This window comes from Benincasa hispida, chromosome 11, assembly GCF_027475165.1.
Source record: "Benincasa hispida cultivar pf3 chromosome 11, pf3_genome.v1.1, whole genome shotgun sequence".
NCBI classification, from domain to species: domain Eukaryota; kingdom Viridiplantae; phylum Streptophyta; class Magnoliopsida; order Cucurbitales; family Cucurbitaceae; genus Benincasa; species Benincasa hispida.
In genome coordinates this window covers 25,073,352-25,091,922 of record NC_143488.1, presented here as the reverse complement: position 1 = coordinate 25,091,922, position 18,571 = coordinate 25,073,352, and the positions used below count along the sequence as shown (strand labels likewise).

At 36.1% G+C, this 18,571-nt stretch overlaps 1 protein-coding gene across 1 annotated transcript; it reads left to right on the top strand.

Annotated features, from left to right (window-relative positions):
- Window positions 1-9,196: 9,196 nt before the first annotated feature.
- ABCG9 (ABC-2 type transporter family protein) lies at window positions 9,197-12,599 on the top strand. Its single transcript, XM_039050411.2, has 3 exons — window positions 9,197-9,995; window positions 10,682-11,010; window positions 11,931-12,599. The coding sequence occupies exons 1-3, from the start codon at window positions 9,197-9,199 to the stop codon at window positions 12,597-12,599; spliced, it is 1,797 nt and encodes a 598-aa protein (XP_038906339.2).
- Window positions 12,600-18,571: the final 5,972 nt, after the last annotated feature.

Here is an 18,571-nt window from a genome sequence, read left to right as displayed (position 1 = left end):
TTATGTTCTAAATGTCGTTTAATGCATAAAACTGACTATTTCGTTAATTGATGACCTAGGTAACTTAATCTTAATCCTGAGCTAACTATGAACTCCTGCTCAATCGGAATTATCCTTAGATCTGCATAGGTGAAGGCAGCTCATTATCACTGGCCTAATAAGCCTCCCATTTTAGGGGTAAGATCAGATGGATAGTTGGGAACATAGGGTGCAAGACGGAATTCATTCCTACCCGTTATAGGGATAGTAGATAGGTTGTTCCCTTTAATACTGAATCCAGGTCTTGAACAAGGGGCCCCACCCTCTCATTGGCCCGAGAGGGTTTCAGTTTATAGGTTGGACCTTAAACCAATTATTCATTAGAGAATCAGTGGAACTTAAGGAATAAGATGTAGTCTCGGGGGTAAAACGGTTTTTATGACCCAGCCAAGATTACGAACGACCTGTGAAGGATTAGCTTACTAATCACGGTTATATCATATGGATACAAATATATTTATAGTGAGGGGAGTGCAACTACGGGACTATAGTGGAATGACCCGTGAGTTAACGGATGTTGATTAGCTAGCTAATCTCGGATCGTTGGAGCCCATGATCTATAGGTTCATTAGGTTCCCCTACTAACTCATATGGAATAAACTTAGAACAGTATGATAGAATAATTCGAATTGTTCGAATTAGGTGAAGAGAGAGAAATCGACAAGTATATGTGATATAGTGGTTGGATTTTTAGGTTAGAGATACAGCTTTCACATTATCAAGAATATGAATACATTCATATTTGGAAGCTCAGAAATAATGGAAAGGGTCAATGATGTAAAAAGTCAAAGAGTTGACTTTTGACTTTGAAAAGACAAACTTTGACCTACCTTATGTTCAAATGTGATTTGAATTTCGAGAAAGTGAATGCAGATTCATGCTCAGGAGGTCAAAATTAGTCAACACAGAAAAATCATAAAAAGTCAAAATGTTGACTTTTTGGTCAAAGTTTTACTTTGACCAAATGACTATTTTTCCCTTTGACTAAAGTTAGTGGGAAAATCCAAACTTTTGTTGGATAATTCCACTAACAAAATAGTAGGCTAGGTGTTGGCTTATAGTGGAGACATTAAGCCCACTTAGATAGTGGATTCTAGGTGTTGGGTTTTTATGAAGTTATTTCATGCAATTTTGCATGGCCATTTTCTATAAATATGGGCTTGTCGTTTTGGATTAAAGACTTTTGGAATTTTTGCAAAATTAGTTTTTAAAAATTGGGCTGAAAAAATCCAAACCCAACCTAAATTTCACTCTACTATTTCTATCTCTTTTTCTCTCTCTCGGGTTCTTCATCCATCGGGTCCCACAACCTGGTTCTGAGTCCAGAGGATAGTAGGTCAGCTCGAGTGGTTGTCCGGTTCGTGTTCAAGCGGTGATAAAGGAGTTTTGGGAGCTTCAAAGGTATTATTTCAAAATAACCTTAATTAATTCATTTAGGGTTGCATGTTTAATTTGGGCAATTAGAGTAAAATCGATTCTCATTTCCGTTGCGCATGCCGACTTTTCCATCACTTGTGTAGCTGAGTTCCCAGCTCCCAAATCAAACGAATCGCCAAAATGGTAGGTTTGAATTGGTGACCTGGCCTCTCGCACCCATACAAATCAAAGGACCACCCTCAATGGCAGGAGTTCTCAATTCACTTAGGATTGAGGTCATGTTACCTATGGTCATCCTAGTGAAGTGAAGTCTCTGTCATGAACGGTGTTATATAATGAGATGATAACATTTCGTGGTCAGGTCTTATACAAACTCTTTGTATAGGACACAACCCCTTACATGTCTCCTATACGAATGATCAGGATTAAACCATCTGTGACAAGTCACAACACTTGTGACCATCCCACAAAGCAAGCCGCATCCGTAGCATTACCAGGATAAGGTTTCCCTTCCATATCCATATACTACAGAACATTTTGGTTATCACTCAATACATGTTCTACTTGTATGTCACCATATGCATGCTTAAATTACAAACCAATAATCAGGGATTTTATGTTTATTGGTTTGTGGTAAAGCAAATAAAGAATACAATTGAGCAAAAACAACATGTGAAGTAAATATCATATATTATACGACACAAACATTGGTACAAACTATTTTTAAACTACAGGACACGAGACTTTAGGGCATCAAACCCAACAGGTATCAGTCCAATCCAGGATTTGATCACTAGACGGTGGTCAAGATGATCCTTAAGTATCTTTGAAGAACGAGGGACAACATGCTTGTGTATGGAGATAAGGATTTGATCCTTACAGGATACACGGACTCTGACTTTCAAACTGATAGAGATTCTCGCAGATCGACATCGAGGTTAGTTTTCACTCTAAATGGAGGGGCTGTAGTGTGGCGAGGCATCAAGCAAGAATGCATCACGGACTCTACTATGGAAGCCAAATACGTAGCCACTTGTGAAACGGCTAAGGAAGTTGTTTGGCTGAGGAAATTCCTTTCAGATTTGAAAGTTGTTCAAAATATAGATTTTCCTATCACTCTTTATTGTGATAACAACGTTGCTAAACCCTTTACAAAGGCTCTCATGGGTACAGTGTTCGAGGGTCACCTGGAGAGTTTGGGTCTGCGGGACATGCGGCACCTTGTCTAGGGCAAGTGGGAGATGATACTGGGTTATGCCCTACTTTATTGTATATTGTACATGTTTTATATTGTATTGTACATTAGTCTCCCAAGGCATTAGGCCAAATGGGAGATTGTTAGGATTGGTATCCTAATTATCCTGGAGTCTCGTTGTTTGTAATGATACACATTGTTTGATGAATAAAATAACTGTTGTTTCATTCTGGCATTTACTCATATCCAATAAACAAAGCTCCATGGTTATCTTATGTAAACTTAATGTGTCTGTAGTATAGAGATTAAGGTGGGATATCTGATTCTGGTGACACTATGGATACGACCCGCTTTGTTGAGGTTTATAAGTGTTGTAAACTACTACAGATGGTAGATCCTGACCATTCATGTGGAGACATGCGAGTGGGAGTGTCCTATATAAAGAGTTTGTATAAGACCGAACCACAAGATGACTAGACTCTGTATATAACATCGTTGATATTAGAGACTTACATCTTACCTAAACGACCATAGGTGACACAACCTCAATCCTGAGTGTTTTGGGAACTCCTGTCTTTGAAGGCGGTCCTTTAATTAGTATGGGTGAGAGTGGCCAGATTGCCAACTCAACATGCCTATCTTTTTGGTGACTTGTCTGATCTGGTAGCTAGGAACTCACTTACACAAGATGAAATTCACTCCTTTCCTAAAGGGGTAAGTAGAGAGATTGCTCTCTTAAGGGCTAATTTCGAGGCTTGAACATAATGGTCACAACTTCTCTTTGGAAGAGAGGACTCGGTCATAGTAGGACTATGACTTATGTTCATTAGAGCATTTAGTGGTACTTAAGGAATTATATGTAACTACAGGGGCATAACGGTTATTAGCCGTGTTGAACTTACGAGCAATCTGTGAAGGGTTGTCACATTGTTGATTGGTTAAAATGGAAACATAATATATCTGCGATAAGGAGAGTTTAGCTGTCGGTCTTTAGTGGAGTGTCTGGCAGTTAACAAATAGTGGATCCCGTGACTAAAGAGTTTAGTCAGTAATTCACGTACCGTTGGAGCTTTGAGCTATAGGTCTATAAGGTCCTTTTGGTAACTCAATGGATTCAGTTGAGGATCAGTTCTTGGTGTTGATTTGAAATGTTCAAATTGACAAGAGGTAATTCGATTATATATGATATGATCGGTATGATGTATGAGATACATCTAGTGGAGGATTAATGTAAATGAGATTTACATTTAGTACCATGGAATAGAAAAAGAGCTATGGTTTATATGTTTCATGAGATGAAACATTAAAACTATAGGTTATAAATATAATATGGTAAGTTAGTTATCATTTATATTTATAATAATATTAATTATTTGATAATTAGCTCTTTTTCACAAATATCTAATTGAGTGTGATGTTATTGGTGGTTTCATGTAACCATGAGATAAAAGGAAAAATGTTTTCCTAATTTTAGTAATGTTGAAAATTGTTGTTTTTGAGATTTTCCAATCTCGAAAAAATACTCACGGGAAGTTGTCAAGTAAATTGGATTACTAAGTGACAGCTTGGAATAAGGTAAGAGATTGTGGAGTGTTAGTAGGCGACAAACACTCAGCTAAACGATGAGCTAAACGATCGTATAGTTTTTCTAGACAATCGCTTAATTTTTCCTAAACGATTAGGCATCGACCTATACGATAGGTTCTTCCATCTCCCACTTGCTCAATCGTTTACACGATTGTGTTTCCTTCTATGTTCTACCTCAAACCAAGTCTACACAGAGCCCACCCTCTGGATTCTCACATCAATAATACCAAGGTAGCCTTTTTGGTGGTGTCATACTCAACTCGAAACTGTCAAGGTTCTGTGGAGGCCGTTCGTGTTGTTCGGGGTGTTCGTGACCAAGGCGATCGCTTAGTTCAAGTGCGCAGTGTTCATGCAGTGTAGCGGTCGTGTTGGACGATCGTTCGTGTGTTGCGTTGTTGCTATGATAGAGCGTTCATGATCAAGGAGCTTTGTGATGAGTCGACTAAAGTGTGTTGCTCTTGTCCTTAATCATTTGTATAGCATGTTGTAATTTATGTATTTTTGCAATCTCTCTACTTATCACTGCTTCGAGAAAGGAGTGAATTCCACCTTGTGTAAGTGAGTTCCTAGCTCCCAGATCAGACAAGTCCCCATAAAGGTAGGCATGTTGAGTTGGCAATTTGGCCACTCTCACCCATACTAATCAAAGGACCGCTTTGAAAGGCAAGAGTTTCTAAAGCACTCAGGATTGAGGTCGCGTCACCTATGGTCGTTTAGGTGAGATGTAAGTCTCTAGTATCAACGGTGTTATATACAAAGTCTAGTCATCTCATGGTCTGGCCTTATACAAACTCTTTGTATAGGACACCCCCGTTCGCATGTCTCCACATGAATGGTCAGGATCTAGCATCTGTAGTATTTTACAATACTTGCAAACCTCTATAAAGCAGGCTGTATCCATAGTGTCACCAGAATCAGGTATCCTATCTTAATCCTTATACTACAGACCTATTTAGGTTATCACTTAAGTCATGATCCACTTGTATATCACATATACATGCTTAAGTTTACATAAGATAAACCATGGAGCTTTGTTTATTGGATATGAGTAAATGCCAGAATGAAATAACAGTTATTTTATTCATCAAACAATGTGTATAATTACAAACAACGAGACTCCGGGAGAATTAGGACACCAATCCCAACAATATGGATAAAGGAGGGATACCTTATTCTGGTGACACTACGAGTGTGGCTCGCTTCGTAGGTGTTACAACTGTTGTAAAGTGCTACAAATGATCTGATCCTGATTATTCATGTACTAGACATGCAAACGGAGATATTATATACAAAGGAGTTTGTATAAGACCGAACCACGAAATTTTTAGTCTCGTTATGTAACGTCGTTCATAATTAAACTTTCATTTCACTAAGATGACCATAGGTAACATGACCTTAATTCTGAGTGAGTTGTGAACTCCTGCCTATGAGGGCGATCCTTTGATTTACATGGGTGAGAATGACCAGATCGCCAACTACACAAGTATACCATTTTGCGGATTCGTCTGATTGGGGAGTTGGGAACTCAGCTACACAAGACGTAATTCACTCCTTCCCTGATGCAGGGGTAAGTAGATAAATTGCTCCCTTAGGGGCTGATTTCAAGGCTTGAACAATGTGGTGCCACACTTTCTCTTGGCTCATGAAGGGTTTAGTCATAATGGGACTATAATCTATTTTTCATTAGAGGAATCAGTGGTACTTAAGGAGTTGGATGTAAATACAGGTGCAAAACGGTAAATTGGCCCAATTGTACTTACGAGTGATTTGTGAAGGGTCATTGTACTGTTGATTGGTTATATCCAATGGACACAGAAATATATCAGTAGTGCGAAGACTACAGCTGTCGGTCTTTACTTGAGTGCCCAACAGTTGACGGGTGATGGATATCGTGATTAAAGAGTTTAGTCAGTTATTCACGTATCGTTTGAGCTTTAAGCTACAGGTCCATAAGGTCCCCTTGGTAGTTCAATGGATTCAAGTTAAGAATCAATTTTTTGGTTAGTTTGAAATGTTCAAATTAATAAGAGGAAATTTGATTATATATGATATAATTCAATTAATTTAATTATATATGATATAATTGATATGATGTATTTGATACATTATTATTTGATTGGAGGATTTTAATACAAATATGATTTATATTAAATGCCATAAAAAGAGGAAAATAACTATGATTTATGTATTGTATATGATGCAATGTTAAAACTATAGGTTATAAATATAATATGATTAGTTAATTATTGTATTTATTTATAATTTATTAATTATAAGATAATAAAATTTCTTTTTCTCCAATAATCACCTTTAGTGGGTGGTTAGATGATTTTATGGCTAAGTGGGATGAAGAAAAAAAAAAGATTTTTCTATTGATTCCACACACAACAAGTAATCAGATTATTAATTGAGAGACAAAAAGATTGCATCGAGTTTACTATATGATAGTAATCTTTTCTAAATGAACAAGTGTCGTGTTGATATGATAGACTTCCTTCTTCTATACGATAGTGCTACCTATTACTCGATCGTCTATCCGATTATCTCCTCCTCCTCCTCCATTCTCCTTCTCTCAATCCAAAATCCGCCACAGCCCACAACTCTTGGATTCTCACATTTAGAATACCAAGGTAATCCTGTGATGGTGTCTAGTTCTGTTAGAGGATCTAGTTTTAGTCGTTGCTGGTGTTCGATGGAGATTGTCTTGCTCGTTGCATTCGTGTTGTTTGACGCATTGGTGATTGATCGAGGACATACGTGAAGAAAGAGTTCTTCAAAGGTACTGTCACTCTATCCTTTGTTTTTGATAAGAAGCATATTGTAATTTATCTTTAATGCATAATCGTTTTTGTATGATTGAAAATGTTTGAATTCTTTCACAATTGAATTTGGAACGATTGACTTCCACTCATAGATCTTCTATAATTAGAGTTTCTTCATTTCCATCCTATCATAAGCCTTACTCATATCTAACTTTGAAATTGTGAACCTGACACTTTTTTTCCTCATGGATAAGCAACATACATTCATGGCTCAACATCAACTTTATTACAATGACCTTAGTACTAATTTTATACAAAACATTGCAAACATTAATAGGTCGAAAATAAAAAACATTCTTGGATTAATTCTGGATCTTTGAGATAGAAAAGATGACCTTAATAATGTTTTCATCTTCTGCAACTATAATTTTAAAACGAAAAAGTTTTCTTCCACCATTTTCACACCTCATCTCCTTGAAACACAATTTTTTCTATAGCTTCTTTTATTTCCAAATGGGGGTGATCATCGGTCGGATGGAATCGATTTTAGACAAAAACCGTCACTGACCGCCAATAAATTGATTTTCATCGATCAGTTACCGACGGTTGTGGACAGGAGGAGAGGAGGCATACGTCGACCAGTCGGTCGATTTCGTCGGTTTTCATAACAACATCAAACTTTAAGAAAAGACAATGAGGAAGAATATATAAATGAGAACAGAAGGGGTTGAAGAAGAGAATATGGAATCTAAAAAGAATGAAGAAGAATAGAGAAAAATGCAGAAGAGATATGGAGAAACGAGAAGCTTAGCAAATGGAGAGTCGGAGAGAGGAGAAGATGAAAAGAGAAGACAGAAAATTTGGGTTAGAAGGAGAAAAGTTTAATTAAGAAAGGGAAGAAAAGACAAATGCACGATGGAGAGAGAGAGGGGGAAAAATTAACGATACATATGGAATTTGATGAAAAGAGAAGAGATCATTGATAATCAATGATTTTCACATCAACCAAGATGTAATGATAGAAATGAGAGAGAAAGAAGAAGTGTTTAATGGTGATTACACACCTTTCCATATATTAATTATTAAATGGCAGATTTTCTTTTTTAAAAAAATGACAGTTTTTCTTTAAGTGCATACATCAATCAAGGAAAGTGTTTGGAAATGTTAATACCGTCGGTCGAAAATGGGAGTTTTCAGGTCATCCGGCCAACTATTTTTCGATTTTTGAAAACAGAAAACCGTTTTCGATTGGAAAACCATCAAAATTGGCCGGTCAATCCCGGTTCGACCAATTTTTGGTCGGTTTTTTGATTTGGTTTACACACCCCTATTTCCAACTATTTTCTTACTTTTAATGTTTAATATATATATATTTATTCATGAAAAACTATTTTAAATGGAAAAATTGTTGAAAATATTTACAAATAATAACAAAATCTCATAGGTCTATCCGTGATTACTATTTTAAATATTTTAATTCATTTTCCTATATTTGAAAACAACTATTTATTTAACTATATAAAATCATATAATGTGCAACATTAAAACCTAGTTTACGGAAACTCTCTATCTAGATTTCAAAATATCATTGTCAATAAATATGGTGAGGTTTCAATTTTACAAAAAATTTAATAAAAATATAATTAAAATGTATCCAAAAATTTTAAATGAAGAATAATTATATACACCCTAAGCTACATCCATCCTTATGGGATTCCCTCGAGTTCTAAAATATATAACCTAATCTTTAAAAAAAAATAAAAAAAATAAATAAACGAGATGAAAATATATAGAAGTTGAAGCAAGAATTTGATGAGCTTAATTTAAGGAAAGAAAACCTGAAGAGTAGTTAAGTAAGAGAACTTCATAAAATTAAATCAACAAGAAAAAGCCCCATTATTTATTAAATATTAATAATAATATCAATTAAAACCCTCTCATCAAGAAACTCTCTTCATTCACTGATTCAACAAAAAAGAAAGCCACAAAGTGCCTTCTTTTGCACTTTGCATGCACCAAGAAACTCCTCTCTTTCTCCGCCGATCTTCTTCCTCTCATATTATACACTGAGAGAAAAGAAATCAAACCACAAAATGGCAGATATCGAATCTCAAACCAACAACACACCCTTTTTAGGCAAATCAAATCGTCCACTCACATTAATGGTAAGACTTACTAATCAATAATAATAAAGTTTTCATTATTGTGTTTATGTTGATCATGTAATTATATAATAATGAATGAATGGCAGTTTAAGAACGTGAGTTACAAGATCAAACCCAAGAACTCAAAATCCCAAGAGCTGAAAACGATTTTAACAGGAATAAATGGAGTGGTTCGTCCAGGTGAGATGTTAGCTATGATGGGTCCATCAGGCTCAGGCAAGACTACGCTCTTGACAGCTCTAGGAGGCCGGTTGGGTGGCCGTCGCGGTCGACTAACCGGAACCATTACCTACAACAACAAACCCTTTTCGAACAAAATGAAACGAAGCATGGGGTTTGTTACACAAGATGACATTCTTCTTCCCCATTTGACAGTAATGGAAACGCTTGTTTTCACTGCTCTTCTACGGCTGCCTAATGAGTTGACGGCGCAAGAGAAAGTGGGTCAAGCCGAGGCGGTTATTTCACAGCTAGGGCTTAGTAAGTGTAAGAATAGTGTTGTGGGGAGTCAGATGGTGAGAGGGGTTTCTGGGGGAGAGAGGAAAAGGGTTAGTATTGCTCAAGAAATGCTTATAAACCCTAGTTTGTTGTTTCTTGATGAACCAACTTCGGGTCTTGACTCGACGACGGCGCAGAGGATTGTTTCCACTCTTTGGGAGGTTGCTAATAATGGTGGGAGGACTGTGGTGATGACTATTCATCAGCCTTCTAGTAGACTTTTTTACATGTTTCATAAGATTTTGTTGCTTTCTGAAGGCAATACCATGTACTTTGGGAAGGGATCAGAAGCTATGGAGTATTTCTCTACTCTTGGTTATTCCCCTTCTGTGCCTATGAACCCTTCTGATTTCTTGTTGGATCTTGCTAATGGTATGTCCTCCCTGATGTTTTCTTAAACAATTGCCCATTTTGGCGATATATATAGAGAGAATCTTTTAAAAGATTGTGACATGGTTAGAACTACTTTGGAGCACTGATTTTAACTGGTTGAAAATCACCTTCAAATATATCTTTTATCAAAAAATGGTAGGTACATTTGAAAGAAAGTAGTTAAATCAATGCATGGACCAATGTATCAATGTATGATGATTATTTAGAACATGGGTGGGAGTCATTTCGAAATTGCTAAAATCACCTTTGTCGTATTCAAAATCATTCCTTACCGTGTTGATCTAATTGATATATCTTGGTATATCTACCAATCCCTCGTCTCTTAGTTTTCCGTTAAAAAAAAAAAAAATCATTCTTGAACATGCCTCCTTCAACCGTTAAAAATCAAGTTAATGTTTGATTTTACATTTTTAAACACCATTTTCACACAATCAAAACAAATTTAGTTAGTAGTGATCTTAAAGGTGATGAAAGTGGTTTGAATCATTTCAAAATTACTCCCCATTAGGTAAAAATATTTTAAAGTGCATTGAATCGAAAGTTGAAGTATTAATTCAGCATGAAATGCTTTTTGCTAAAGTCATTTGATAATGGAAGCACAAAATTACAAATATGGTGTTGCATGAATTATTGTGTGAGCTCTTTTTCTATATATATATATGTAGGTTTATCAATGAATGATCCAGAAGAGGAGGCAGCCATAGTTAAAGAGAAACTTGTTTCATCTTACAAGAACAATAATATAGCTGAAAAGTTGCTGTTAGAGGTACAAGAGAGTGATGAAAATTTGGTTGAAGAAAATGGAGCAGACGACAAGAGCTTTGGACGTTGGTCAACAACTTGGTGCCAACAATTCTCTGTGCTGTTAAGAAGAGGAATTAAGGAAAGAAAACATGATTCTTTTTCTGGACTTAAGATTGGCCAAGTTTTGGCTGTTGCTTTAATGAGTGGACTCTTATGGTGGCAATCTAATGATTCACATTTACAAGACAAGGTTTCAATTCTCTATCTCTTTTCTCTATCATTTAATTCTTATTATTATGCTACTTTATCCCTATCTCTGTTGTATATTAACAAAGTGTATATCAATGATACATATTATGAGAATATGTTAGGGAGTGGTTTTGATAGGGTTAGCTTACGAAACTTCACTTTTCTTTCTCCTTTGTTATTTGAGCTCTCCTCTAGCTCATTATGTACATATTCATGTTATCTTTGATCTTTTTGAAATGAATGCATTGCTTTTGGATTCAGGGTTTGATGAGGGTATTGTAAATGTGTCAATCTAGTTGAGATGTCTCAGTGTCTCATGATTTCTTTTTCCTCTAGTATCTTGTCCAAAAATATTAACATTTTCAAAAGAGTGTTATTAAACGTTTTCTTAAAAAGTTAGAAGCAAAAGTGTTGAGTGAAAAACCATTTCTAGAGTATCTTTTTGGACATGTACATGATCTATTATGTGTTAATAATGTTGTAGAGAGATAAGAAAAACACATTAATTATCTCAACAAAAGGAAACTTTGGAGCCAAATTTTGGGATGAGAGAAGAATATTAGAATAGCAACAAGCTCACTATGAAGATTGAAAAACAAGAGAAGAGATAAGAGTTTTTGGTTCAAATTAATTATTGAAACACTATAAAGATTTTAACTTCTTTCTCTGTTGTAAAGAAAGAAGTATAGTGGGGACAACATTTCTATATAGTAAAATTAAAAATTTAGTTTATACACACACCAACAAAGTAGAAATTTAGTTTTCCAAACCAAGTTATGGTTGTCTAGAATAGTTAGATCACCATTATCCATTTTTGCAAAATGGACCAATTTTATGTAGCCTTATATTTCTCATATATGCAATAAAGTATCATTTTCCTGAGAATAAAGGAGTTCTGGTTAACAACATTTTCATTTGTAGATTGGACTGTTCTACTTCTCCTCAAGCTTCTGGGGTTTCTTCCCTCTATTACAAGCCATCGGCACCTTCCCAAAAGAGAGAATGATTCTTGAAAAGGAAAGAGCCTCAGGAATGTACAGGCTCTCATCATACTTCATCTCGAGAACCACAAGCGACCTCCCGATGGAGCTCGTCCTACCCACCATCTTCATCGTCATAATCTACGCAATGGCAGGGTTAAAACGCACGGCGGCAAACTTCTTCGCCACTCTATTTTCTCAACTCCTAAGTGTTTTGGTAGCTCAAGGCTTTGGCCTGGCCATTGGGGCCCTTGTTTTGGACCAATCTTCAGCCACCACACTTGGATCAGTCATTATGCTTTGTTTCCTTCTAACATCAGGCTATTTTGTTCAGCATGTGCCAAAGTTTATTGCTTGGACCAAGTACATTTCTATTGGTACTTATACTTACAAGCTTTTGTTGATATCTCAATATAAAGCTACTGATACTTATCCATGTCCTGGCAATAATGGAGGAAAGCTATGTGATGTTGGAGAGTTCCCTGCAATTAAACTAGTAGGTCTTGATGGGAAACTCACTGCTGTTTTGGCTTTGCTTTCTATGCTTGTTGGATATCGTCTTGTTGCTTATATTGCTTTGATGAGGATTGGTGTCACCATGAGGAGTTAAGTTTCATGATTTTCGTTTTTTTTTACCCTCTTGAGATTAAGTATTTTATTTTAACCTTGTTGGGTTGAAGAGGGAAATAAGTTGAGAAATCTCTTGGTTCTTGATTGGGATAGTTAAATTGTATATTAAAACTCATATTTTAAAGTTAAGAGACTTGGTTTGTTTTTGTTCTCCCTTTCATTATCTATTTATATATTGATATGGTAGAATATTTTCTTCAACTACTTCCTATTAGGTTTTTAACTTGTCGAACAAGAAAAAAATTTAGGTGCATTTTAAACTACATCTATTTTTTTGCATCCTATCGAATTGTCCAATCATATAATTTGTATATTGCAAACTCTTTTTACTTCTTTAAAGTATTTTTTTTACGTAATTAATAGATTGTGATACATACATACAGAGGTGCATCTTGGAGTGTACGTTCCAAAGTATTGCTCGAACCAAAATGGAAAAGATTTGGACAGAGTGAAATGAAACTCTCCTCATTGATTGGTTTAGTCTTCCATCTCTTTCTTCTAGCTTGCTTAAGTCTCTTCCTACTTTATTCCATCCTTTTTGTTAGTCCCTCGTGAGCTATAGATCAAACGTTTCTTCAAAGATATATTTGGAATAATTTTCTAAATGTTCTTTGGAATAACTTTCTAAATGTTTTAAAAATAGATATTTTTAAGTGAAAAAGATGTACATTAAAGCATTTAACAAGTCATCCCAGACAAACTTTAAAAATAGTTGGTATGGATAGCAAGAGTGTCAAATTTTCACATCTTATGTTCGTTCGATTCTTGCTGCTTCTTTTTTTTTTTTTCCCTTTTTGTCTACTTCTATATGATTTCTAATCTTAATTAAGTACCTAAACTTTTGTTTGATTCTAAACTTTCAAATATGTTATTTATTTTAGTTTTTTAAGTTTCAAAAGAATAATAATTTTGGTCCTTATCATTACTCTCTCATCTAATATTTATTTAATGAATATTTGCATCAATCAATTTATGACTTTGATACATGCCCGTCTTTAACACTAGGGGTGTTCAAATGACATGTCAAATAAGTTAATTATAAAACCATACATGTGAATCAAACATAAGATATACATGTTCAATAGGTTCTAAAGTCATTCTAAGTATAGTTAATTACCTCGAATTAAAATTTAGTAATTAACAACAAGAGCACACGCACACACAGTCAATATCTATTTAGTGAATATTCACACGATACATGTTAACCGAACATAAAATATACATGTCCAACAAGTCCTAAGGCCATCGTTAGAAGAGCCAATTAGCTTAGATTAAAATTTCAGTAATTAACCAAGATCACCCACACAAAATCTTGTCTGGTTTAAATGATATTTCCCTAGTCTAAGAAAGAATATGAAAATTGAAATAAAAGGTGAATCACAATTATGTCACAAGCTAGAAAAGTTGTCACAGACAAATTTATAAACTACAGGTAGAGAGATATGAGAAAAAGAACACAAAGAATTATTAACCCAGTTCAGTTTAACTACACCTACGTTTGAGAAGCTCTCTGCCTAGGTGAAAAGAAATCCACTAGTATGAAATTTAGTTTTCCAACATACACTTCAACTAAAATTACATTAAATCAGATATATACATAATCGAATTACTAGCGGGCAAGAGTTAGACTCCCCTAACATGAGTATTGCTTTAAATGAGTCTGAAGATTTAGGTTCCCCTCAATCTGTTGTCACAGCAATGACCTCACCATCTCTTCACCTATCAGATGAATAACCACTAACCTGGTGTCTTGAACAACTCTACTAACAAACTGCTTGAACAAATCAAGCGTCATAGAGAACCACCATTCTCCTTCATGAAGATAGCCCATCATTCAATATCAAAATCTTCATGCAAAACCTTTTTCCAAAGAAAACACTGATCAAGACAAAAGAAGACTTGTCCTAAAAACACCAAAACCAACCAAAAACCATATAAGAAAAAGAGACCAACACCGACGACAAGAATAAAATGAAAATATCTCGACAAATCTATCAACGATAAGGAAAGAATAACTCAACCATGTAAGAGACAAAGATATCCAACTAAATAAAAGAAAATATTATCTTCCAACCTCAACAATAACAAATTCCCCCTTTGGCATAAGATTTTCTTTTATGGCAAACAACCAAAGAACTTAACAGAAATGAGGAGAAACCAAACACTTCATTAAGAGGAAACACAAATTACAACCCGAGCAACAAAAAATACAACACGACGCAAATAAAACAAAATAAACCAGCCAAGCAAAACAAACACCAAAACAGCCACACAGTAATCCAAACAAGCCAAGCAACATCCACAAAACGACACAACCACATCCATCTCCCTCTTTTTCCAAGAAGAAAATCAATAAATCGAAGGTGGTTGAGAAGAAAAGGCCACATCAGAGCACGAAAGAGACACATTGAAAAGATGAACTAACGCATCAATTTAAACCCTTCGACCGGGCAAATCATGCATAACAATAGTCAGAAAGCAAAACTCCGTAGACAAGATGCAAAAGATGGGAGTGCCCTACTCAGTAGGAATAAACAGACCAACTTTAGGAACCTACAAATCCTCCCGAAGAGGAATGTTAGAGGCCTTGGAAGCATGAATGTTGTGCACAATATCTAGAACATGAGTTCTATAAAAAATCTTAGAGCTGAGATTAAGCAGCTTAGGAATGGGGCCAGGAGCATCATTTAAGCTAAGGATAGTTAGGCACTAAGACAGGAGAATTCCAAAGAAAAGCCTCAGAAGATTGATTGACGACTTGATTACAAAAGAGTCAACATGCTTAAGAAGCTTGTTATACACAAATACTTCAAAATTAAAAGTAGACATAATACCCATTTAAAACAAAAGACTAGCCAGAGAAGGAGAGAGGCTCAAACCATGCGTTGAAGGGCAACAATTTACAAAGTCTATGCGCAATAAAATAGCATATCTCACATTGAAAGTAGAAGTAGATAACTGAGAAGACTCAGGCCACCTGTAAGTTCAGCAACGAGCTCTTTAGTGGAAGAATTAGAATCACCCAAAGGAGGAGACTCTTCACGCCTAAGATAAGCATTAGTAGTGGCAGGAGAAATGGAGAAGAAGTTACCACGACTGTGAACCTTATTATAGTATGGGTTGCTAGGATCATCGAACTTAGAGGGAAGGTTGACAATAAACTCTCTCAGTAACTGAGTATAAAAGGGACCAAGGTCCATAACAATCTTAAAAAGTCTAACATGTTAAAGAAGATCCATAATTTCCAAACACGGTTTGGTATGGTCAGAAAGAGTTTTCTCATCAGCGATACGACGTTGCACCACATATATTTCCAATGTTGAACATTATCCTCAATATAGAAGGATATCCTGTCAATAGGAATAGCTGGGACATTAGGAGGAATTTTTCAATTATCAATCCTAGTGCGAGCCTTGTTCCTAACAATAGCAAAGTCATCTTCACTACTTGACTCAGAGAGTTGAATAGACAAATCAGAGATAGAATCAGTGCTTTGCTACATAGAGAGAGTGCTTTTGGATTGAGTACGGGTGGATGGACCACACTCAGTAGAAGTAGACACAAAAGCCCACTTCTTCGGAGCAAGGAGAATGTTGTCATCAGAAGAAACAAAGACTATCTTATCGGAGGAATTAAAACCAGAACCATAGCTACCAACATCAGACTCCATAGAAGAGGGGGAAGCCACACCCTAATTACAACTAGAAGTAGAGGGACCCAAGGGAGGAAACCTCTGAGAACTATTTTTCGGAGGAACAATGGACTCTCCCAGGTTAAGCAAAATGTCAGTGGCATCATGAACAACATTTGGGTCCTTTTCATGGGCGGTAGACAAATTTTCATGAACACTCTCAAACTTAAATGGAGGATTTGTAACTGTTCCATCAATAGCCTCAGAAACCGAGGGATCAAGCAAAGACCCATCAGGCAACAAACCTTTAATCACAAACTCCTCTAACATAGTGTTTACATCAATCTAAACAGAAGATCCCAAAGTAGTTGAACACAACAGGGCCCTCGGTGTGCAAAGTATTCTCCTGAGACACATCCAAATCAACCGAGGAGGGGGAACCAAATGAGTGTTCTTAGAAGTAGGCTCACCAACCATCGTAGTCGCGATCGTCTAGGCGACTACGATGCCGCGAAGTACCATCGCCTAAGCGATCGCTTAGCTAGCGTCTCCGTATCGCATACGCATGATCGCATAGGTAGTAACTGAGCGATGAAGCTTGGTAGATCATTTAACTCCAGCACTTACGCGATCGTGCAATCAACGCTACATGATATGGTAAACGATTTACCCCATCACTTAGCATTAGCTAAACGATCGATTAGAAAATACTATACGATCGTATAGAATAAAAAATCTAAACGATTGAATAGTAAAATCCCTATGATCGTTTACCTGAGGCTACACGATCCGACAAATGCTTGATCTTCTTCTTCGTTGAGAACAACATCACCATTGTTGAAGCTTCATCACGAATGATTCAACGAACTCAAAATTTTCGAATTACAGACTCAATTACAAAGTTAATTTCACCCAAAAACGCAGGGGCCCTTACAATTAACACTTTGTAATACTAAAAGTTTTAACAAAAAGGCAGATTAAACCCGAAATGTTCATCATATTCATCAACAAATGTAGAAAATGGTTAACCACAAATGAAAAAACCCACCGCAACTGTAAAAGGCGTTCACTTCAGATCTGTAATTTGGAATATAAGACAACCTGGCTCTAATACCAATTAAAGAAAATCGAAAACGAAGATTTCCATAAGCAGCGGAACAAGAATATTTCAAATTTCAATCATGAATCAAATATACATTTAGAGTCGACTTTAATACAAACGGTTATACAATTAAACAGAGAAATTACAGCATGAACAATACAGAAGAATAGAGATCAAACTCTATACGAACATCGGTAGAAGTGTCTCCATGCTCCGATGCGCAACTCTGATCGAACAACAGCAACCACAAGCGCTTGATCTACACGACTGCAACACCGCACGAACACAACACGAACACTTCCCGCTCGTCCTCAACGATCTCCTTGGTCACGATCTCCTCCGCAACACGAACGAACTCCTCTAAAGCACCACGAACGGCCTCCAGAAAACCTCGACGGTGTTGAGTTGAGTCTGACACCACTAACAAGGCGACCTTAATATTCTCGGTGTGAAAATCCAGAGGGTGGGCTCTGTTCGGACTTGGTATGAGGTAGACGAATGGAGGAAACAACGATCACGTACACGACTGAGCAAGTGGGAGAAGTTAGAAACCTATCGTATAATTCGATGCTCAATCGTTAAGATAAAACTATGTGATCGTCTAGCAAAAGCTATGCGATCGTTTAGCTTAGTCTGTTATATACAAACTCTGCACGATCGTTTACCTTGGGCCAGCGATCATCTAGCAAAGCTATGTGATCATTTAGTAAACACTGCACGATCGCTTAGCTCGCACCTGCACGATCGTTTAGCTCGTCCAACCGTCGTTTAGTAAATTTACTAGACAACTTCAATGAGTTTTTATATGCTGAGAGAAAACTCAAAACCTTTTTCAAACTTTTGTGTAATTTTTTTTTCAAAATAGGAAACCACTTTCCTTTTAAACTCACGGTCACCATGATCCAATAACCACCCACTACTTTGGTTATTTAAAAGAAAAGGTATTAATTATTTAATAATTAATATTATTATAAACATAAATGATAACCTACTTATCATACTATATTTATAACCTATAGTTTTAATATTTCATCTTATGAAACATATAAACCATAGTTCTTTTTCTATTCCATGGTACTTAATGTAAATCTCATTTACATCAATCCTCCACTAGATGTATCTCATACATCATACCGATCATATCATATATAATCGAATTACCTCTTGTCAATTTGAACATTTCAAATCAATACCAAGAACTGATCCTCAATTGAATCCA